The sequence below is a fragment of the Sminthopsis crassicaudata genome, chromosome 2, assembly GCF_048593235.1.
Source record: "Sminthopsis crassicaudata isolate SCR6 chromosome 2, ASM4859323v1, whole genome shotgun sequence".
Lineage (NCBI taxonomy): Eukaryota > Metazoa > Chordata > Mammalia > Dasyuromorphia > Dasyuridae > Sminthopsis > Sminthopsis crassicaudata.
The window spans coordinates 231,298,916-231,323,047 of record NC_133618.1 but is presented as its reverse complement, the minus strand read 5'-3'; the positions used below and the strand labels follow the sequence as shown (position 1 = coordinate 231,323,047).

The 24,132-nt window shown below is 39.1% G+C and overlaps 1 protein-coding gene across 1 annotated transcript in view; it reads right to left on the bottom strand.

Moving 5' to 3' along the window:
- JPH2 (junctophilin 2) overlaps positions 1-24,132 on the bottom strand; it is a 51,677-nt gene that overhangs the window by 5,190 nt on the left and 22,355 nt on the right. The window contains exon 3 of the mRNA XM_074288536.1: positions 786-904. Within this exon, the coding sequence (XP_074144637.1) occupies positions 786-904 (119 nt within the window). The remainder of the gene's footprint in view (positions 1-785; positions 905-24,132) is intronic.

Genomic DNA, 24,132 nt, shown 5'->3' with positions numbered 1-24,132 from the left:
GGGGGGGGAAAAAAAGCCAGTAGAAATGGGACTGCAGCTTACAAAATTTTGGCACCTACCAAATACCTAGAAAGACCTAATTTGATGGCAGAATTATGTACCAGCAGCTTGCTAGAATTGTATACCAGACAGCTAGTGCAGTGGATAAAAAACAGGGCTTAGAGTCAGGAAGACTCACATTCCAGAGTTCAAATCTGGCTTCAGACACTATGTGACCCTAGACAAGTCACTTTCACCCTTTTTGCCTCAGTTTCCTCATCTTTGCCCAAAAAACCCCCAGCGGGTCTGAAAATAGGACTGAAAAATAACTTAGCAATAGCAAAGGATAATGACCTGTGCCAAGATCATTTCTACTTGAGAATATCATATGAGAAGAATGATAGAACAAAGAAATTTAAGACACATTTTAAAAATAAATATCCACATACCAAATAATTGATTTATAACCTACATGGAGTAAAATATAGAGATTTAGCAGAGAAGATCAGAATAATTTGGAAATGGTGTGAGATGCCCATTTTCCCTTTTGTCCTATCTGCTACTGGCATGGGACTGAGCATACTTTCAGGATTGTCATGAGGATTAGATGAGATGATGAATATGAAAGCATCAAACTATCCAGTGTTCTGGAAAAGTGAGTTGTTCTTATGATAATTGGTGCTCGATTGGTTAGGAGACAGTAGAAAGGACTTCAAAGTCCTAAAATCTTCCTCTCTCCCTACCTCCCTTCTCTATGCCAGCCCAAGCCAAAGACCTCTTTCTATTCTCACTGTGCTGTGCCCTACCTGGCTGATAGAAGTCTGGAGACAGCTCCCTGGCCAAGGTCCGTGCAATGCTGGACTCATTGTTGGCTGCCTGGGCAGCCTGTTCTGCTCCATCCGCCTTGGCCTTGGCATGACTTGTCCTGGGGAAACAAGAGGCAGAAGAGCTCAAGGTCTCTCCAGTGTATTTTCACCTTCACACAATAACATTATTGATTCCCGGAGTAAGGTTCCTGTCCAGTTAGGGTAATTCCATAGTATGGGTATTCACATAGTCATGCATAAGTATTTACAGAGATATGGATCTGCACACACATGCTCACTTTGGAATACATTTAATGCAAGGATTTATAACCCCCTTTGGTGTAGAGACTTGGAGGAGGAACTAACTCCAGAAAGGCTAATTTTGACCCTTATTTATCTCCATCTCCCACCCCCACTTCACCATTGAAAAAAATTATGAATAAAAAATGCCAGTGAACCAGGCCAGTAGGAAGAAAAACTTCAAGAGCAAATCATAGAAGCAAATAACTGCCAAGAGATAAAATGTGTGATGGCAACAACAAGACTATAGGATGATCAGTTCTGATGGACATGGATCTTTCCAACGATGAGATAATTGAGATCAGTTCCAATAATTTTGTGATGAAGAGAGCCATCTACAGAGAGAGACCTGTGTGAACTAAGTGTAGATCACAACATAGCATTTTCACTCTTTCTGTTCTTGTTTGCTTGTACTTTTTTCCTTCTTGACCCAATTTTTCTTGTGCAGCAAGTTAACTTATAAATATGTATACATATACTGGATTTAATATATATTGGATTACCTACCATCTGGGGTGGGGGAAAGGAGGGAAAAATTTGGAACTCAAAAGTTTTGCAAGGGTATATGTTTTGTAAATAAAAAGCTTTAATTAAAAAAGAGAGAGAGAAGGTGTATGAGCCCATCAGAAGATCTAGACTGACCTCATGCTGTACCCAAGTACATAGGAGTGCCAGAGATACCCAGTTCTGGAGCAGGAAGAGCTGGAACAAGGTTTGATCTCCTAATGAAGCCTTCTTCCCCATTTCCCCTTAGCCAGGGGGTCAAGCTTGTCTTTTCTTTATCAGTTGCTCTCAACTTAGGTCTCATTTAATTACTATAAAACTCTTTTAGCCACTAGAAATGCAAAGCAACTTATACTGGGAGAAAGGATAAGATAGAATGCAATTCTGACTCTAGGTGAGGGTTCTTAATCTGGGATCTCTGATTTTTTTCTTTTTTCTTTGTTTTTTGAATAAAATATCTTCTATTATTATATATGCTTATTTTCTTTCCTTTCACTCTGTCCTTCCTCAAAATGATCTTCTTATTTTTAATTCTATATTTTGATTAGTGCCAAAGGGGTCCATGACACAAAGGAGGTTAAGAATCCTTGCTGTAGGGAGAGGAAAGGTTTGATCAGTAAGAGTCACTCTGGGAGCTCAAAGCTATTAATACAATACATATAGGAGAGCAGTACATAGACTGTACAATCCTGCCATGTAGATTTGGGTTTCAACTGCACCTAGAGTATCAAGCTGCAAGGGAATAAAGCACAGGCAGCTTTAATTTGGTCTCATTTCTGAACCACTGCTTGCCATACTTGGACAGCTGGGTCCCAAATAAAAGCCATTCCATAAAAGGAGAAGGGAAGAACAAAGAAAGCAAGCTGTAGTTCCATAAAGGAGATAGGATGGAATTAATAAATGGTCAAAGGATATGAATAGACAATTTGCAGATGAAGAAATTGAAACCATTTCTAGTCATATAAAAAGGTGCTCTACATCACTACTGATTAGAGAAATGCAAATTAAGACAACTCTGAGGTACACATCTTAAATTGACTAAGATGACAGAAAAAGATAATGATGAATGTTGGAGGGGATGTGGGAAAACTGGGACACTAATACATTGTTGGTGGAGTTGTGAACTGATTCAATCATTCTAGAAAGCAATTTGGAACTATGCCCAAAGGGCTATGAAATTTTGCATACCCTTTGATCCAGCGGTGTGTCTACTGGCCTTGTATCCCAAAGAGATCTTAAAGGAGGGATGTGCAAAAACATGTGCAAAAATGTTTATGGCAGTCCTTTTTATAGTGGCAAGGAACTAGGAACTGAATGGATGCCCATCAGTTGGAGAATGGCTGAATAAGTTATGGTAGATGAATGATATGGAATATTATTGTTCTGTAAGAAACGACCAGCAGGAGGATTTCAGAGAGGCTTGGAGAGACTTACATGAACTGATGCTGAGTGAGATGAAAAGAACCAGGAGATTGTTGTATATGGCAACAAGAAGATTATACAATGATCTGTTCTAAGGGATGTGGCTCTTTTCAACAATGAGATGATTCAGGCCAGTTCCAATGATGTTGTGATGAAGAGCTATCTAACTCAGAGAGAGAACAGTGGGGACTGAGTGTGGATCATTACATAATATTTTTCACTCTTTTTGTTGTTGTTTGCTTATATTTTGTTTTCTTTTTTCTTTTTTTTTCCTTTTGATCTGATTTTTCTTGTGCAGCATGACAATTGTAGAAATATGTGTAGAAGAATTGCACATGTTTAACATATATTGGATTACTTGCCATTGAGGGGAGGGGATGAAGGTGGGGGGAAGGGGAAAAAATTTAGAACACAAGGTTTTACAAGGATCCATGCTGAATCGACATTATCCCTGTACATGTTTGAAAATAAAGCTTTAACAAAAAAAAAAAAAAAAGGAGATAGGATGGGAGGGAGCAAGGAAGCCCCTCTCCCATCATTCACCAACCCTTTCTCCATCACTCCCTCCTAGATTCCACCCCTTAGCGACACAACTTGCTGCTAAGCTGCCTAACTCACTAATACCCCTTGCTGCCTTTACATACTCTGCAAATTTACACATAGCCTGATGGAGAGGGAAGGGATTTTTTCTCAGAGTTAAGAGAGCTAGATTCTAATCCACTGCTGATGCTTATGAGATATTTGATCTTAGGCAAATCATGTTACCTCCAAATAAATGGGAATGTTAAAATTTATATTTCTTACAATTTAAGAATTGTGAAAAAAAACTTCATAAATGGGAAAACGCTATAGAATTACTCTCCTAGTAAAGATAAAGATAAAGATTTGAAGAGGAAAAGAAATCATAGAATGGCAATACAAAGACTGACAAGCTATGACATTCCCAATATGACTAATACAATGACTTCCAAATAACTCACATATCTATAGCATACCAAAGATTTCAAAACTTGAGGGTTTTGTCCCCTTATAATATTGAGAGGTATTACAATTATTGCCATCCCATTTTACAGATGAAGAAACTGAGGCTCAGGGACATTAAAGATTAAGAATTAGAAGTAGAGCCAGGGTTCCTGAACCATTCCTTCTCCCCACTTCCTACCCCTAGAACTATGTGGACCTTATTCTAAATGCACATTCACAGTTTTCCCATGAGTAGCTCTGGTACTACAAGGGGGCTTGCAAATATCTAGGGGAAAATAATGCTATGATAGGGGCTTCTCAGAGGTGGTTCATTATTAGGGGAATAATCCTGAGTAAGAGGACTTCTGAGGAGAGGGGTGGGCATTACTGTGTTTGGAGGGGGGTGTTCTTCCTGGAGGAAAGGCTAATACTGGAGCAGAAGCTCTCTCTTCTTGATTTCACATAGGATTATCTCCCCCCTGTCAGCAGGGTTAAAAATAATGCTAGTGGTTCTGGGAAAGAGAGCAGACAGTTCTGTAGCTGAAATCCCTGAGGGAGGGAGACACATTTGAGATGCCTAGCCTAGCCTAACCTAGCTTCCCCTCTGACCCGAGGTTATATTAGGCACATCTCTGGCTTCCCAGCCATGAATGTTTATCATGGGTGTCAGTGGTTGCCCCATCTGTCAGAACGGTAAAACTGAGGCCAGAGAAGGATGTCATTTCCCAAAATGACACAACAGATTGAAGTGGGGTTGGGCTAGCTGCTTTCCAATAATTTACCTAACTGTTAAATCACATGAACCTCACTGAGAGCTCAGTTATGGACAGGAAAGCAGTAGTTTGGTCCTCTGGACTTTTCTCAGGGAGAAATAGAGGTCCCTACTCCATCTTAGCAAGTCATTTAATTCTTGGAGCCTCAATTATTTTATCTGTAAGATGAGAGATTCAGGATAGATTTCTTCTGGCTTTAAGTATTATAGAGATACTTCCCTTATTAGGAATATATTTGAAGAATGGCACAGCCAAGGGACATCATATGAATGCATGGATAATTTTCATAGGATTCCTCACTCAGTTTTAGAGAGAGATCTTTCTCTTCTCCCCTCATTTTTAGACATTTCTGCATCACTGAGAGTTTAAAACAAACAAAAAACTCCTAACCTATTATTTTCTACATATGAATCTTGTGCCTTCTTTGAGAGTGAGGAAGGACTTCTAAATTCTAAATTCTTGATAGGTTCCTAATGAAGGTAGTGATGGTGATGATTATGGTAATTACATTGCCTCCCCTTAGGATTTTAGAAAAATTTGAGTAGAAACTAGATTCACTTAATAGTTGAAATGAAATTCCTTCTATTGATGATCTTTTTCCCATATTTTAGAGAAAAATTTGAATTTTAATAAGAATCCTACTTTGAGTTTTTAAAAAAACAATTATAAAATATGATATTTTTCACAGATCCTTTAGAGCTCTAATATTCTGTTCTAAAATCTTTCCCGTTTCTAACATTCTTTCTTTTCATTGTTTCTATCCTGTTTGAGATTTCCTTTCGCCCATTAGACTGTGAATATACTTAAGGTAGGATTGCTTTTTTTCCCAGTGCACAGACGAAGAATGACCACATCAAGAGAATCAGCAAGGTCCAAAACACCCTGAAAGGCATTTTAGTTCAGCTTTTCTCCTCTACCCCATCTGAGTTAATTCCTGTACTTGAAGATGGCCGCACCCCTCCTCCCAGGTCTTCTGCTGCAGTTGGTGCCCAAATTCCCTCTATTGTCCTTAAGCTCAGGGATTCTAGAACAATGCAGGCTTCTTTTTGTCTTATCAGGCAGCCTGGCTGAACCCAATTGCAGGAGCAATCTATGGTATTTGCCCTGCCCAACCATTCATCTATCTAGGGGTATGGCAGAAGCTTCCCCTACTGAAACCGGAGCTTCCTCCCTTAAATAGCTCAGGGACACCTGGCTCTCTCACTGAAAGCCCGAAAGATTCCAGGATTGAAAACTGGAAATGACCTTAAAGCTTATCAGTACAACGGTCCTCATTTTGATGATGAGGAAACTGAATCCCACTTTCTTAAGTCTAGATAATCAACAAAACAATAAGTCAAATCCTTACTTGTAGCATTTCCTAATTTCCAACATGTAAATACTCACAATAAAAATTTAGAAATCAGCTTTTTCAACTAGCACTCACTGGCTCTAGCATCCCCTGAGTACAAGGTTTTTTTAATGATAGTGACTTGCATCCCCATAGAGTGAGCAAATGGAATAAGAAAATATTTTATAACACCATAGGATCCTTTAGCTAAGCAAATGACTTACCCACAATCATGTAGCAGTAAATAGGTGAGCCAGGATTCAAACCTAGGGCTCTTGGCTTCAGCTCCATCTATAGCCAAATCAGAGCCAGCTGAGCCACCTTTAACTCATGGAAAAGCCATGTCACCACAATAGTTAGTGGCTATTTATTCTCTTGGGATTTCTGCCCATGGGGATAAGAGGGAAAGGAGGAAGGAATAAGCATTTATTAAATAACTACATTGTGTCAGACATTGTGCTCAATGATATACAAATATTATCTCATTGAATCCTTACAACAACCCTGTGAGCTAGGGGCTATGATCCTCATTTTATTTTATTTTTTAAATTTTTTATTTATTTAATTAATTTTTACAAAAATTTTATGCATAGGTAATTTTCCATCATTGACAATTGCAAAACCTTTTGTTTAAACTTTCCCCTCTTTCTCCCCACCCTTTCCCCCAGATGGTAGGTTGACCAATACATGTTAAATATGTTAAAATATAAGTTAAATACAATATATGTATACATGTCCAAACAGTTATTTTGCTGTACAAAAATAATCGGACTTTGAAAAAGTGTACAATTAGCCTGTGAAGGAAATTCAAAATGCAGGCGGACAAAAATAGAGGGATTGGGAATTCTATGTAGCGATTCATAGTCATCTCCCAGAGTTCTCTCGCTGGGTGTAGCTGGTTCAGTTCATTACAGCTCTATTGGAATTGATTTGGTTCATCTCATTGTTGGAGAGGGCCACGTCCATCAGAATTGATCATCATATAATATTGTTGTTGAAGTATGTAATGATCTCCTGGTCCTGCTCGTTTCACTCAGCAGCAGTTCATGTAAGTCCCTCCAGGCCTTTCTGAAATCATCCTGTTGGTCATTTCTTACAGAACAATAATATTCCATAATATTATAATCCTCATTTTATAGCTGAAGAAACTGAAGCAGATAGTAGTTCCTTGCTCAGGATCACACAATTGGTAAGTTTCTGAGGCCATATTTGAACTCAGGCTCTAGAAAGTCCAGTACTCTATTCCCTTAGAAAAAAGTAATGATGATAATAATACACACCCATGGAGTATTTTATCTTATCTCACAATAATCTTGGGAATGTCAGAAAAATATTATTAGCTTCTTATTACAGATAAGAAAATTAAGGTACAGAGAGGGAGGATATTTTGGCAGTGACCACCAATTTAGGGCCAGAGTTGAGAGCTGGACTTGGTGCTCTATCATCCCACACTGCCCAGTATGAGGAATGGATCACTTTAAACTTTGGCTCAATGACTAGAGAGTCAAGGGAAAAGATTGTTTGGGAGGGGTTTTTTCCCCTTCCCCCTTTTTTCTGTCTGGATTGCTTAGCTAAAGGATCCTATGGTGTTATAAAATATTTGCTTATTCCATTTGCTCACTCTATAGGGATGCAAGTCACTATCATTAAAAGAACCTTGTACTCAGGGGATGCTAGAGCCAGTGAGTGCTAATTGAAAAAGCTGATTTCTAAATTGTCAATGTGAGCATTTACATGTTGGAAATCAGGAAATGCTACAAGTCAGGGTTTGATTTGTTGTTTTGTTTATTATCTAGACTTAAGAAAATGATGGAGAAAATGTTAAAGCAGATGAAATTTAAAAGTGTGTATTCAGAGTGCCAATTATTAAATATTTACTGGTATATGTCCACCTGTCCTCAGTATCAGTTAAGTTCTGTCCCTAACTTACTGAATGACCTCTGGCAAATCACTTTCTATCCTTAATTACAAGTAATAAGGTTTGTACTCTGGACCCCCCCAGGGCTGTGGTGAGGCTGAGATGATAGCTGTAAACTGCTTTCTTTATGACAGTAAACTTCTATGTGTGAGATAATAGTGGTTGAAATGTCTGAATCTCCTCTTGACTGATCACCATTTGTCTGTCCCCACTCATGTCTTCCTGGCCAGAGGCCACTTCTTTATGGAGTCCCTTTGCTTGGTTCAGTTCAGTCTCTGAGAGCCTCGGGTCTTAGGATTTCAGGAATTTCCTGGATTGTCAGGAGCTGAGTCTTGTGAAATACATGAGGCAGCCGGGATGGGAGATTCTTCCCAGAGCAAGAAGCGGGGAGGGATCGAGAAGGGAGGAGGAACTTGGCCTCTAGCTGAAGAGATTGAGGGGTAGGTTGTTGGAGAAAGGCTGAAGAAAACTACCAGACGGAAATCTTAATGAGACAGAATCCTTCCAAGTCTGGGGAAGGCCAAGACTGGAACAATTAGTTACAATGACTTGTAACAATTATATGTATGTATGTATGTGTGTGTGTATATGTACTCCCTTCCAACAGTGACTGATAGTGCATATAGCTGTTTTAACTACTTAGATGAACATCATCAACTACAATCCTTCGTACAAGATAGCTGACCTCTGGGCCTTACCATCTGCATTGCTGCTGCACCCCTGAAAACCACCACCAGGCCTTTTCATCTGCTTTGTAGCCAAAACCTCTTTATGTTTTATCTCCTAATTAGAAAGTGAACTGTGAAAACAGACTGCCTTGCTTTTCGGTATGTGTATCTGTAACTCACCATAGTGCTCGTGAGGAACCAATCAGTCAAGAAATAGTTATTCAGTGCCTATTATGTCAGACACTGTGCCAAGTGCTGGTTTTACATAGAAAGGCAGAAAAACCCCAGCTCCTAGACTTGAAGCAGGAGACAAATTAGGAGCTTATTGTAATAGTCCAGGCATGAGATAATTAAGGCCTGTACCAAGGTGACAGTATCAGAGGAAAGAAGAATGCATGTGTGAGAGATGTTATAAAAGTTAAATCAATAAATCTTGATAGTAGATTTGATGAGGAGTATGTGTGAGAAAGAAGTCAAGAATGATACCTAGATTTCCAGCCTGGGTGACTTGGTAAAGGGAGGTATTCTTTGACAGTTTGAAAGAGAAAAGTGAAGGGAAAGAGAATGAGTTCCATTTTGGACATGTAGATTTTAGGAAATCTAGTTTATGATATCCAGTAGACAGTTAGAGATGCAAGATTGGAGGTCAGAAGAAAGATTAAGGCTGGGTAAAATACCTGAGAATCATCAGTATTAACTGCTAATTGAATTCACTTTTCAGCAAGTGAAAAATAGTACAGGAGAAGAAAGGGCCCAATACAGAATCCTGTTAGACACCCACAGTCAAAGAGCATGATTTAGGTATGAATGCAGCAAAGTAGGCAAAGAAGGAATAGTCAGAATATCATCTTATTTGATCTTTCCAACAATCCTGGAAAGTAAGTACTGCTATTTTTCCCATTTTATATTTGAGGGAATTAAGATACACTAGGTTAAATACACAACAAGGAAGTGTTTGAGGCCAGATTTACTGACTCCAGTCCCTTGGCTCTGCCTGCTGTAGCTTGTCTGTACATCCTTCAGTGCCTTGAATACATAAAGAAAAAGTGTCTTTAAGTGAAATGAACTTAGAGAGCTAAGAAGTGATTTTGAGATAAGGCAGAATAAAAATGAGACTTTATTCCCCACCCAGATTTGAATTCTGGAGGGTAAATTTTCCCAACTTCAGGTTCAGTACTGTATCATCTAGCTGTCCTGGGCCTCCACCTGTGGGTTTATTTGTTTGTTTTCTCACTTACTAACATAGGTTCTAGCTCTAGATTTTAATCCCTATCACCTAATCCATACCCTGGTTGCATTTTTTCCCATTGTTGTTATTGTTTTTGTGACTGACTCCATTTGGCTTTTTTTGTTTGTTTGTTTGTTTTCTTTTTTGGACAAATATACTGATGTGGTTTGCTATTTCCTTCTTTAGTTCATTTTACAGATGATGATGTGCCCAGGGTCACACAGCTGATAAGTGTGTAAGGCTGAATTTGAATTCAGGTCTTCCTGACTTCAGAACCAGCACTCTATCCATTGTGTCACAGAGCTGCCTGGTTACATAATAAGTACTTAATAAATATTGATTACTAATTATTGATAGAAAGGACCTTTGTGGCCATCTAGTCAAGCACCCTCTTTTTACAGGTGAGGAAATGAGGTGAAGTAACTTGTTTAATGTAACAGACATAGGACTCGAACCCAAATCCTATACTCCTTCATCTTAGTTCTAACACTTACCAGAGGCATGGTGATTTGGGCCAATCATTTTGCCTTTGCTAAGTGTCTGTTTCTTTATCATAAATATGGGGCAATAGCAAGGGTGTGCTGGAGCCAGCTCAAATCCAACAGCCAATTGTCAAATTTTCAGTGTGAAAATACCTTCCAAATCAGGGTTTCGTTTATTGTTTTGCTGACTATCTAGACTTAAGAAAGTGAAAGAGAAAATATTAATAAAGCACCTTAAAATTAAGTGTATTGAATGTATCCTTCTCCACTCCCCTGTCAGAGCTAGTTGTAAAACACTTATTAGTACACTCCTGGGTAATACCTAGATATTGTGAAGAAAGGACTTCGTAAATTAAAAACAGCATTTTTGGTTGTAGTCTAGTAGAAGAAACCCTGTTTGGAAATCACACATTTCTTCTGTAAAATGACCTGTCTGATATAAATGAGAATAAAGGTAAAAGTTATCAGAATTCAGCAAACTGCAATGACCAATTCTGGTCTAGGAAAACAAGGAGCAAACACTCCCATCTTTTAGCAGAAAGGTGGTAGACTATAGGGACTAAATAGGTAATTTAAAACAGTCTATTGGTGCTTTTATATGATTACTTTCTAATATCTACCCTCCCCAATAGAATGTTCCTTTATAACAGAGAAAAACAATTAAAAAGATAAACTATCACAGCCACTGCACCTGATAGCATTCTATTGGGGGGAGGGTGGATATTAGAAAGTAATAATGATACAAAAGCATCAATAGACTTTAAAATTGTGAAATAAATAAAATCAAAGGGTTGAACTTCATCAGGGTGCTTTAACTTAGGATTCATGAACTTATATTTTTAAAGATATTTCAATATTGTTGATTTCTTTTGTATTTTATTTGTGCATAATATTGAAATATTATTGATTTTGTTTGTAATCTTTTGCATTTTATTTGATGCATTTAAATTATTCTGAGAAGTGGTTCGTAGGTTTTCCCAGACTGTCAAAAGGGTTCAGAACACAGTAAGGGTTAAGATCCCCTGTATTAAAAAGTCTCTAAGGTCACTTCTCAGTCAGTCATTCAGCAAGCATGTATCAAGCATTGCTATGTGCATCTAACTTTCCATGTGGAATGTTTTAAGGTCCCCGTCCCCCTCCATCTCTGACATCCCAGGATTCTGAGACATTTAATATGCTCCCAGACAACAGTCACAGTCACTGTGATTAGTAGTACTTATAGGCACCTGGAGGACTCTGCCCCACCCCACTTCCCACCTGCTGTTTCCCTCCCTTCCTGCCACACCCGGGGTCTTCCAATGCCTTTCAACTTCCTCCTAACTTCCTAGGTCACATACTGAAAGGGCCTGGCCCTTTGGCTGGTGGGGTTAAAAATAAAGTCCAGCCTCAGCCTACTAGAAGTGAATACCCAGTTTTCTAATATTAGCCACTGCATCGGTGCCTCTGATCTGGCAGGGAAATTGAGGGCAGGGAGAGAGGGAGCAGATGCCATGTCAGGTCTTTGATCCTCCCTGCCACTCACAGTTCAGCCAGGCTTTTATACCCTGGTGGGGAAAGGAGAAGGCAGGTGCTTCATCCCTCCCAGACCTACAACTCCATTAGCAGGGCTCACTCTAGTGTAAGTAAACTCTTGCCATAGAAGAGAGATCAGAATTGACGCCACCTCTATATTCTCTCTTTCCTTAGCTTCAAAATCTTTCTGTTTTCCTTCACATCTCTGTTCTTTCTTTATCTGAAGAACATTGATAAATGCAGAGTTTATCCATCCCCTGGGTGGAGCCCTTGCGATATAAGAATATAGAGAATATAGCTATATGAATTATATGCTATATGAAAATTAGTTAAAGAAGATTGACACCCTTAGCCTGGAGAAAAAAAAAAAAGATTCGAGGCCACATGAGACTATCTTCAAGTATTTAAAGGGCTTCTTTTCTTTGATTCAAAGGGAAGAACCAGGAGGAAGGAGTGGATGTCACGAAAAAGTAAAATCAGATTTCATGTCTGGGAAAACTTTCTAACAACTAGAGCTGTCCACAAATGAGATGGGCTTCCTGAGTTCCTCCCTCCCCTTGGAGTCTTCAAACGACTGGATGGACAACCACTTCTTGGGCATATATACTAGGGTCCTATCTGTCTCACGAACTGGGCATTTGGTAAAATTGACTGATTGAGAAACTGCAGTACTCTACAAAGAAAACAGATGAGGCATTCAGAAAATGAATCTCAGACCCCATTCTGAGGCACAGCATAGGAGCAATGGGAAATTTTAGCTATCTGAATGTCTGTGGAGACATGTCAAAATGTCTGGTAAATTCCTGACTTGCCTTAAAAATAGCTTTATTCATCAAAAGGCAGAGAAAGTAATAAGGGAAAGTGTATGTCCTAAACAACTAAGGACCATTAAGGAAGAATTAAGAGGTAATAGAAATGATGAAGGAAAGCTGACCACTTCATTTTAATAAGTATCTGATAGAAAAGGAAAGCAAAGAAGTTTAGCCCAGAACTCCTGATTTAGGGATGGCAGATTTAAAATAATTTAGAGAAAAGATAATTGGGATTCTATGGGCTAACATTTGATAGGGAAATTAACTGAGAATAGATGAGAAATTCTCAAGAACAGAATTCCAAAAACAAGACAGAAAGAGATGGTTAAAGATCATCCAGCTGATCTCAATGAATTCAAATCACTGGGTCCATTTAAACTACATTGCAGACTACCCAAAGAACCACCAGATTTGATCACTGAGCCCAAGTCATTGGATTTGAAAAATGATAGAGAACCAGACAAATCTCTAACTGGAGAGGGGAAAGGGTTATCTCAATTTAAAACAAACAAACAAGAGAGTAGAATTTACAAACTCTGTACCTATGAGCTCATTCATACATTCTAGAACATTGCCATGAATTAAAGTCAATTTCACAGGCCTATAACTTGAAACCACCTTCTAGTCTTCTTAGAAAACTGGGATGACATTTGCCTGCTTCCAGTCTTGTGGTTCTTCTCATGTTCTCCATAGAAGCTGGCTCAGCAAGTATCTCTTTCAATTATTAGTACTCTGGTCCTAGATTCAGATTTTCACCCCTCGATGACAACTTTGTCCTCAAATTACAGAAAAAGACAGTCTCTTTCCTCAAGAAGCTCACATTCTAATGAGGAGACAACAAGCAACACAATTTGTACAAACATGTTACATATAGGGTAAGTGAATTAAGAGAGGTTGGGAAAGACTTCCTGTAAAAGATGGGATTTTAAATGGAAATGCAATTGAAACAATTCCAAAATTTCATCTTTTACTCATAAAACTAGCAAAGGTGATAAAATATGGTATTAGTCAATGTCAAATGAGTTTTGAAAAGGGAAGCAACAATGCACTGTTGGCAGAGCTATCAACTGTTTCAACAATTCCAAAAAACAATTTGGAATTATGAGAGGAAAAAATCCAAAGGTGAAAATGCTCATATTCTTTGATTTGTTTCTAGGTCTATACTCCAAGAATGTTGATAAAAAGGAAGGTCATATTTACACTAAAATAGTCGTAGTATATATTTTTGTAGTAGCAAAAAGACTCATCAATTGGGAAAGAAATAATTAAGTTGTGATATGTGAATGTAACAGACAATTATTGTACTATAAGAAATGATGAATAAGATGAATATAGAGAAGATTTCTATGAACTGGTGAGAAGTGAAATGAGCAAAACCAGGGAAACAATATACCCAATGATACAATAGCATATAAATAGAAAGAAAAAAATAACAAAATAATCAAAACCGAATGCTGTAACACACAAGAAAATCAAAGTAGAATGTAACAAAATTATATGAATAAAAGACAAAAAGCAATAGTAACCAGCCTCTTCATGAAGGAGAAAGACCTATAGTCGGTATACATTATACATGATTTCAGACCTTTTTAATGTATTAAAGTCATGCTGATTTTTTCTTTAAAAATACTATTTGTTTTGTAGGATGGCTCTCTAGAAGAGAGTGAAGGAATGCAGAATAACTATGATGTAAGAAATAAGAAGACTTCAATAAAACCTTAGTTTAAAAAAAAAAAAACAATGCTTCAAAATTATAATGACCAAGTTTGGTCCCAAAGAAAAGAAGTTACTTTTTCAACTAATAGAGCTGGAGGACTGGAACACTGCATAAGTCAGATGTTTTTTCAACATGTTGGTTAGTTATGAATTTATTTTTCTTTTAAATTTTCTTATTATAAATAATGGTTGACTGGGAGGAGGTGGGAAGGAAATAACAGTCAGAAATGTAGATGATATAGAAAAATAAATTTTAAAATATTATTAGGCCATCTATAATAAGGAAAAAGCTGTCAACAAAAAACTAAATAGATGATAAATGTTAACTAAATTTCTTTTTTAAAATAAGAAGATACCTTTTCCTCTTAGCAGAGTCAGAAAACAATGTGTGTACAATACTGCATATAAGTCAGACTTTTTAAAAAAATATATATTGGATAGTTTTGTTGAATCCTTATTTTTTTCCTTTTTTGCATTTTATATGTTTTGGTTTTGTTTGTTAAAAGGGGATGGTCCTCTAAGAGGAAGAGAGTAGGGAAAGACTGGGAAACATAGGTGATTTCAAACAAAAGATAACAATAAATTTTTTAAAAACATAATTATAAATGAGTCATAGTCATAATTATGAATGATGTCTTCATACTTGAGAGGCAAAATGCAGTTACACGGACCAAAAAAAAAGGTATGAAAAGAACCAGAGGTAACATCTCACAGAAGTTGGTTGGGCACACATAGATTTTTCTCAGTTCTGGGGAAGTTCTTCAGCCACAAAGCCCTGCAGCGTCCCTTCCCCACCCTAGGCCAATAAGGCAGTGGTACAAGGCAGTGGGATGGAGGGATGAGGGAACCGTGAAGACAGTTCCTGATTTACACTAGGGATTGTGGAAATGAGAGCCAGCACAAGTTGGGCAGCAGCATTGGAGATACAGAGTCGTTGCCTCACAAGCAGGGGAATTCCAGAACAAAGATTTCTTGACGCAGAGGAGTTCCTAGACAACATCAAGTTTTGGACCAAGGCTCTTGGGGAGAAGAGGAGTTCCCGTACTGAGTAAAGTTCTGGGACTAAGCAGAAGGCTGAAGCTGAAGTAGTAGAAAGGAGCAGAGCCGTGATTTACCGCAGCAAGCCCAGCCGGTGCCCTTCAGTGGTGTTGGGAATTATTGCATGGCCTGTTTTCAAGTGCTCTTAGGGCCAAAGGTTTACATTTGCTCTGTTTGGTCCCAGGGGGCAGGACTAGGAGCAGGACGAAGAAACTACAAAGAGTCAGATTTAGATTCCATTTAAGGAAAAAAGTTGCAAACAATTTGAACTGCCTAAAAGTATAATAGGTTGCCTAGGGAGGCAGCATTGCCCAGCATGTAGGAGGTTAGATTTGTAATAATAATAAAAAAAAAACCAACAACCTTGGTTCTAATACTACTTCTAATGTTTATTAGCTATGTGATTTGGGAGAGTCATTTGAACCAAGTGAACCTCAGTTTCCTCATATGTAAAAATGGAAAAATAATACAATAATAACAATAATACCTTTCATAAGAGCCTTGCAGAATTATTGTAACTGTAAATAAGTATTCAGACTTTCTTTGTTTAAATCTGTGAAACTAACTAAACTGAGAATTAAAATCCAGATCAGAATATTTTTTCCTCACCCTGCGAGAAAGATTCACAAAGGCACTTTTAAAATGGACACAAAGGACTGGGAGGAGGCAGAGTTGAAGCTGGTACACAAAATCAATTGAGGTTTGGCTTTAGAGAGGAGTAATCGTGATGGTAGTGAAATAAAGGCAGTGCGGAAGGAGGAGAGACAAAAGGGGCTAGAGAGGGCAAGAGAGTGAGGGTAAAGGAGAGAGGGAGAGGAGATTTGAGCTAAGATTTGAAGAAAAGGGAGAAAAGGAATACAAAGGGGAGAAATGGTGTAAACAAAAGCAGAAAATAATAAAAAAGAATCATCATCACCATTATTGCTAGCATTTATACAGCACTTACTATGTACTAGATATTGTGCTAAGCACTTTACACATTATTATCTAAGCATGTGGCAGAGCCAGAGAATCTGATCCAGCTATGAGGCAGCTAGGTGGTACAGTGGGTAAAGTGGGTAAAGTTCTAGGCTTAGCTCTAGGTCAGGAAAATCTGAGTTCAAATCCAGCTAGGGTATGTATTAGCTGGGGTAACCTAAGTAAATCATTTAATTTCTGTCTACTTCATTTTTCTTATGGAGATATTAATAGCACCTCCCTCCCAGGTTAATTAGGAGAATAAAATAAGACAGTGGTTGCAAAGCACCTGGTACATAATAGGTGCTATATAAATGCTAGCTATTATTATGATTTTCTGCCCTTATGCCTTTATTCACAGTTGTTCACATCTCCTTATATTCTCTCTATCCATGGCACCATTCAGCTAAAGTAACTTCATCTCAACTTATATACAGAAAAATAGCAACTGAAGCCATGGAGTTGATTGAGAGTGTATATGGAGAGAAGAGTCAAGGGCAGAGCCTTAAGCAATGCTTGCATTTAGTGAGAAAAAGCTGAAGAAATAGTGATATAGGAGATCCAGGAGAGAATAAATGCCTTGGAATTCAAGGAAGAAAATAGTATCAAGAAAGAAAGGGGTTATCGTCACTGCAATTCTGTAAAGAGATCTAGAAGGAAGAGAACTGAGTAGTCACAAAATTTAGGAAGTAGGAATTCACTCACAATCTTGGGAGATGTGATTTTAGTGGAATGTTGGAGACAGAAGACAGATTTCAGGAATTGAGGTGTGAGTGGGGCTTATGGAGTGTATATTACTTTTGAATGAATGAAAAAAGCATTTATTAAGTGCTTACCATGTACTAAGCACTGTACTAAGAGTTGGGAAAACATTTAGAAAAAGTAAGAAAGTTCCTGTTCTTTAGGAGCTCAAACTATAGGTGAGGAAGGCAAAGAAAAATCAGTCACAGAGTAATGGGAAAAGGCCAGAAATCCTGAAAGTTCAAGAAAGGAGCAGATAGCAAGGCCCAGGTCAGTCAGTATGGCTCAGTTAATAGTTCCAAGGGTCACAGGGCAGATGGCAAAGCCTGGTGGTCTTACCAGAAGGAGTAGAGTTGGTGCTTCTCCTCTCATCTAAGCCTTGTGATCAGGCAAGCAGCCAGGATGAGTCCAGGTAGCCTCCTCCTACTACTCCCACCCCTGACCAGGGTGGGGGAAATGAAAAAAGAAGAGCAGGGGGCAGAATGCCCACAGTGGTGGCAGATCTTTCCGGCAATCAGTCTGACCTAGATGGACTTGGGGGAAGCCCAGCAAGGAGGAGGGAGAAAGAAGAAAAGTAAAAGGGGAATGGCATTCCTAGTACCAGAACTGTCAATCTCCCAGAAGACAGGCTCCCATAGCTTGAAGTTATAACAGGATCAAAAGAACTTTTTTTTTTTTTAACAGACACCTGATTATGTTTTTAGGCAGAAGGGAAAGAGTCAATAGAGGAATAAAGCCTAAAGATTTTAGATTGGGGAATGATATTTTTTATTACGTAAAAATGTATTATAGAAATATCTAATTTTGTTGTTTTCCTTTTCAAATGCTCTCCCTTTCTCATGAATTAAGAGGGCAATACTATTATATTATGAAGTCATGCAAAACATATAAGATGGGAAGTATCTTAGACATCCTCTTGTCCAGAGTTCTTCACCTTAACAAGGTTATGTTTTCCTTTGTGAGATGGACTCCTTTGGCAGTCTGCTGAAGCCTATGGACCCCTTCTCACAATAAAGTTTTTAAATGCATAAAATAAAATACATATGTTTATAAATGAAACCAGTCCTACTGATCAACAGTTATCAAAATACTTTTTCCTCCTAAGTTCACAGACTCCCAGTTAAGAATCTTTGCACATAACCCCATTGTTTTATAGATGAGGAAACCAATGAACAGAAATGAAAAATAACAAGCAAAACATCAACCTAGTTATTAACCTGTCTTCTGACAAAAAGGTGGTGGCACCTTTATTAACAAAGGTAGGGAGCACATGGAAGCTTCTTGCTTGAGTTTAAAGAACACTAAACTGGCAATCAGGGGACCTGGGTCCACTCAAGCTTTGCCACTAACTTGATGTGTGACTTCAGGTATATAATGTCTATTCCTAAGCCCTCCTTTCCCATTTGTTAGCAAGACCTACAGTTTTTGTTTTGTCCTGAACCAGCTTTGACTTGGACTGGATTGTTCATTTAGTTTTCTCTAAACTCCATCTAAGAGTTGTTACTGTCATGAAGGAGCCTGTTTGGGGTACATGATCTGAACCCTGGGCCAGGGATAGCCAGACTCCAACAGTTTTAGTGAACAGACCTTCACTATGGATCAGGCCAACTGATCAGTGTCTTCTTTTCCAATATGTCCCATCCTTCTCCCAGAAACTGCTGGTGATGTAAACCCCACAGAGTTGGGGTGTGTGTGTGTGTGTGTGTGTGTGTGTGTGTGTGTGTGTCCACAGCTGGTACATTCAGCAGCACTCTGCTGAGAGTTGGAATCCTGCTGGAGACTGATGGGCAGCCCAAACATGGGGTGCCTGAGCATGAGCCCTAATAACCTAGGAATAGGTTTAAGATCTGTGATTTCATTGGTCTAAGGAACTCAAAATGAGTTACCTCCTTTACCAAGACAGATCAGTCTCTTCTCTGAAATATAATATTGGAGAGTTGCCTAAAAGGCTGAAGGGTTATAAATTACTTTCTCAGCCATTATATGTCAGACAAGATTTGAATCTAGTTTTTCCTGGAATTTTCTATCTATGATGCCTTTCAATAATTATTGACTATTTAATTGCTGACTGGCAATGGAAATACCACTGGGTTCATGAAAGCTTGGTTCTTGTCCCAGCTGTTCTTTGGCACTTTCCATTACAGAGCCTTGGCATCCTTTATAATATGAAATGGTTAAATTGGAGGAAGTGTTCAGGAAGTGTTCACCCTCAGGGACTCACAGATTCTGGGGCCCATGAACTTGGATGGTGAAGAATTACATCTTTATTTTCACTAACCTCTAAAAGGAATTTGCATTTCCTTCACTTATTTAAAAACATTCTTCTGAGAATGGAGTCATAGGCTTCACCAAACTGCCAAAGGGATCCATAACATAAAAATGATTAAGAACCCCTGGAATGGATGGCTTTTTAGAGTCTCTTCCAATCATGCCATTCTACATCCTGTGTCTTTTCCCAGGTTTTAATCTTATTTTTCCCCTATTAGATTAAGTTCCTTGAGTAGCTTATTCTTTTCCCCCTCTAAAGCAGTTGGGGTTAAATGACTTGCTCAGGGTCACACAGCTAAGAGGTATTAAGTGACTGAGGCCATATTTGAACTCAGGTCCTCCTAGTACTCTATCCACTGTGCTACCTGGCTGCCCCTAGAATAGCTTATTCTTTTCTGCATCCCGAGTAGTATCCAGCTCAAGGCCCTGCACCAAGGAATAAGCATGTGTCCAGTGAACAGCTCAAACCTGTTTTAAGTCTGAGACTTCTCAGATCCAAGGACCTATCTGTCCCTCTTGAGGAACATAAAAGTAGAACCACTAAAAAAATCACAGAAAATCCATATTGGTGGAGACATTGAGAGATTATCTAGTCCCTATTTGTTCATTTACCTCTCCTTTCAAAGAAGAGTGTTAGTTTGCCCAAGCTGACCCAGTTAATCAACGATGGATCTAGGAAGAGAATTCAGGCCTTCTGATTCTTGATCCAGAACAAGAACTTGAAGGTCAACTGCTTTAGTAGTCCCACTGCTCCCTAAATCTCAAAAAGGACCCAGACCCAGACACTGAAGATGATGGATAAAATTCCTGCCCTCCCCCTCCTCACCCCTACTGACTTTATCAGTTTTCAAACTTAATTCTAAGCTCTTAAGAAGGTCCAGATGGTGGTGGGGGCAGGGCCAAGGGGTGTCTATGACACTGGGGGGGTAGATCTGGAAGGATCTTGCTCTCTGGAATGCTGAGACAGGGCCCCACCTGGAATCGGGGCGGGCAGGGGGTGGGGGAGGAGAAAGAAAGAGAAGGGAGAGATACGAGCTGAGGGGGTCTGGAATTTCATGGGCAGGCTCCACTGCTCAGCTGTCACATTCCCCCCCAGGCTGGGCTAAACCAGTGCTCCGATGCTTTCCCATATTTAGACAGGGAATGTCTGCTGACTCCAGGGCTTTTCAAAACGTCATCCACACCACCCGCCACCATCCTGGGTCAGGGGCTGGGGCTGGGCCCCATTCCAGCCTACATGAAGTCCTGAGCACACAGAGATATGAGGCAAAGCAAGGGAGGGAAGATGTGCTTTCCCTAAGAATTATGAGCCCCAGATAGTAAGATGTGTTAAGAAGACGTACTTCACTGCACCTTATTTCAAGTGTGAGCTCTGAGGGGGTGTAGTCTGAACTGGGTACAGACTTTAAGGCCCCAAGGGAGTCAGTTAGGTCTGAACAAAGAAGGGAAGTTGGCCAGGCAGGAGGCCCAGCCCCCAGATGTCCCCAGGCATGTGAGTAGTAGCAGCTGGGCTTTCTGAAAAGACTGCTGGGAGAGGGTGAGGGCACCGCTCCGTTAAAAAGAAACACTCTATAACTCACAGGCTGTCTGACACCTGGTGGGAAGGGGGCTGTTGTGAGACACTCCTGAGGATTTCCAAAAGGTCCTGGCTTATGTTTTCCATAGAGGTGAGGGCTGAGGATTTCAAGAAGATCCCAGAAGCTGAACGGGTAAAATAGTGTCTGAACCATTCCTCAAAGCCCCCAAATGCCTCATGTAGGACAAGGGCAGAGACTTATTTTTAATCTTTCCTTTGTATCCCAAAGGTATCCCTGGGATGGAGCAAGAAGGAGAATCCAGCCTTCTGAGTCCCAGGTCAGAGTGGGAACTTGGAAGCCAGCTCCTTCTGTGATCCTACTGCTTCCTAAATCTCTAAAAGAATATAAGAGCTGAAAGAAACTTTGGAGATAATGTAACCTAATCTCCTCAATACAAAATAAAAGATTTTTAACTGATTCATTGATTTGAGACACTCAGAGCCTTATTTAAAAAATAGAACTCACACACATGAAATTTTAAGAGAATCAGAAGATCAGAGTTGGAGACAGAATAATTCAACCCTATCATTTTACAGTGGAGGAAATAAGCTGAGAGGGTTAAATTTGATCATTAAGATCCTTTCTATCTTTTAACATTCTCTCTTCTAATGTGACATTCTAAGGAGATTCCCTCTATCTCTATTTATGATCCTAAATTATGTTTCCTTTCTGGAAGTCTCACTTTCCCTATTTGTAAAATGAGAAGATTTGAATAATCTTTAGGATTCTTCCCATCTCCGACATTCTTCGTTCTCAGCTCCTTTCCAGTTTTGATAGTCTATATTTTCAATTCTTCTGAGTTCTGGCAGTTTATGATCTAGGACTTTTTTTTTTTTAGCAAAACATATTTATTTCACAGATATAACAAGAACTAAAGTACAAACATCCACCCTTAAAACTGGAGGCACAATCTCTCTCATTCTTCATTTATCTCTGGAGACAGTAGTCTGAAATTTAGCTCAGTTTTTATATAGCATTTGCCTCATTAGGTTCTCTGTAGACCGTCAGCTTGGTAGGCAGCCTAACAGTATTCTTTTAGAATCTAGCAGCACAAAGGGAGATTTTGGCAATGCATACATCAACATCATTATCCCTGAATTATCCCAGTAAATCCCTGAAAAATATACTGCTAAGATAAATTAACTTATCCACAGCATCTGAAATTTCTCCATTTGCTACAATCAATGTTTCTACATATGAATAGTGCAGTGCTACCTGCTTTTCTTGGTGTTAAATGTTAGGTCACATTTAGCACAAAAAGGAGAGAATAGATTCATACTTTGTCTCAACTCAACCTCAGAGGCTACACTGAGTGCACATCATCTACAAACAGAATGTAGGACTCTTTATAGTCTGACATTCAGTGTTCTAGGATTCTTGATGACTTCCCTGGAAGGAAATTGCTAAGTAAAGCTTAGGCTTTACTGATTTTTACCTAGGCCAACTTAACACAACTCAGCTACATTGTCATTTCTCTCCATGCCCCAGTCTGTTCTCCCTTTCCTCATGGTTGTCATGTCATTAAGAACTAAGGTGTCATGTGAGGTCACTGAGACACCTGGAAGCTCCTCTTTTGTCCCCTTCCCCAAGTATTATATGGTCTTGGGCAGGCATTCGATGAGCACCAGATGACATACATCAACAGCAAATACCTTGCATCTCTCTGTTTATATTTGCTCATATAAGCACGGGAAAGAAGCTGGTATCCTCCCTGGGGCTAGTGGCTCATTGTAACTGCCATCCAACCCCTAACTCCTTTCTGACAGTGTGCACAGATCACAGCTCTAGGCATTTGTGGAAACCTGGCCTAAAACCAGACAGGTCTGAGTAGAAATCTATGACTGAGCTTCAGCTCTATGTCCTTTGCATTTCACAAAGACACCTATAATTTAGAACTCAGGGTTAAGCATATGAGTCAAGTGGAGTGAAGCTAAAATACAATTTGCATCATCAATCTGAATTTCTCCTCTTATAGCTCTCTGAAGCTGCTTTTTGCCCTTTGGAGACACCTCTTCCGTGAAACAACTTTATCTACAGCATGCTGTTTCTCATGTGAGTGCTCTGAGTTCCACAGTCAATGCTATCTTGGGCAGCATGGTGCCAGGAGGTTGTGATTCTAGTTCTGGCTTTGCCACAAACTCCTGGATGACATCAAACAAGCGATTTCTCCTTCTCTGAGTCTTGGATCTTTCCTTCATAAAGTGGCAAATACCCAAAATCCCAGCTACCAGAGAGGCTGAGTCTTGTGCATCTTTTGATCTGAGGAGGTCCTGCTTACTCTTTAGACAGGGAATAAATTTCCTATTAAGGGCAACTCTGAGCTTGGAAGAAATGCAATGTTAATCCTCTTTCTCTTAGAAAAGAGTAGGGCTAAGATTCCCAAGGAGTGGGGACCACAACAAGTTGCCTAAAGAAGGGGAAATTGGTCCAGAATGGAAATGAATCAGATCAGTAGTGGGATCTAGCACCTTCATTTACAGCTTCAGAGGGAAGACCCAGTCTTTCAAAACCAAAACCAAGTTGATTAGACTAGATTATCTCCAAAGTTTCCTTTAAGTCTCATATTCTGGTTTTTTAAAGGGTCTGGTTAATAGTGTGAAGGAGCAAATGAAAATGTTATACCTTTAAAGGCATGGCAAGTTATGTGGACTAGGCAGTGTTCAGAGAGGGATCAATGCTTTTAAAATCAGTGCAGAAGTACCCTAGGGAATTGGTGTTTACAGAAAAGGTCCTTCAAGAATACAATGTCTTCTAGATGAGTTCATAAGACTGGCAATATTGCATATGGAGAATGCAAACTCATTTCAAGTCCTGGATAAAGGTTGGGTAGTGGTAATCAAATTTAAACCCTATGATGATGAAGGATTTTGTATACAATGGACAAATATTAATGGGATCAATGATTTATTGGGAAAGAAATACTAAGGGAATTGATATTCTTTGATATATAGGATGGTATAAAGGAAAAATAAGTGCAGAACTTCTAAAGTCTAAATACCTGTGTATGAGGTTTCTGTTTCTAGTACTTCCTAAGCCATGCTGCCAGAATCCCATCTCTCAAATACTCTGACTTTTGCTTTGCTTTTTTGCAAATAAACAGATAAGTAAAGCAATGAAAAAAAAAATAAATAAAGGGTG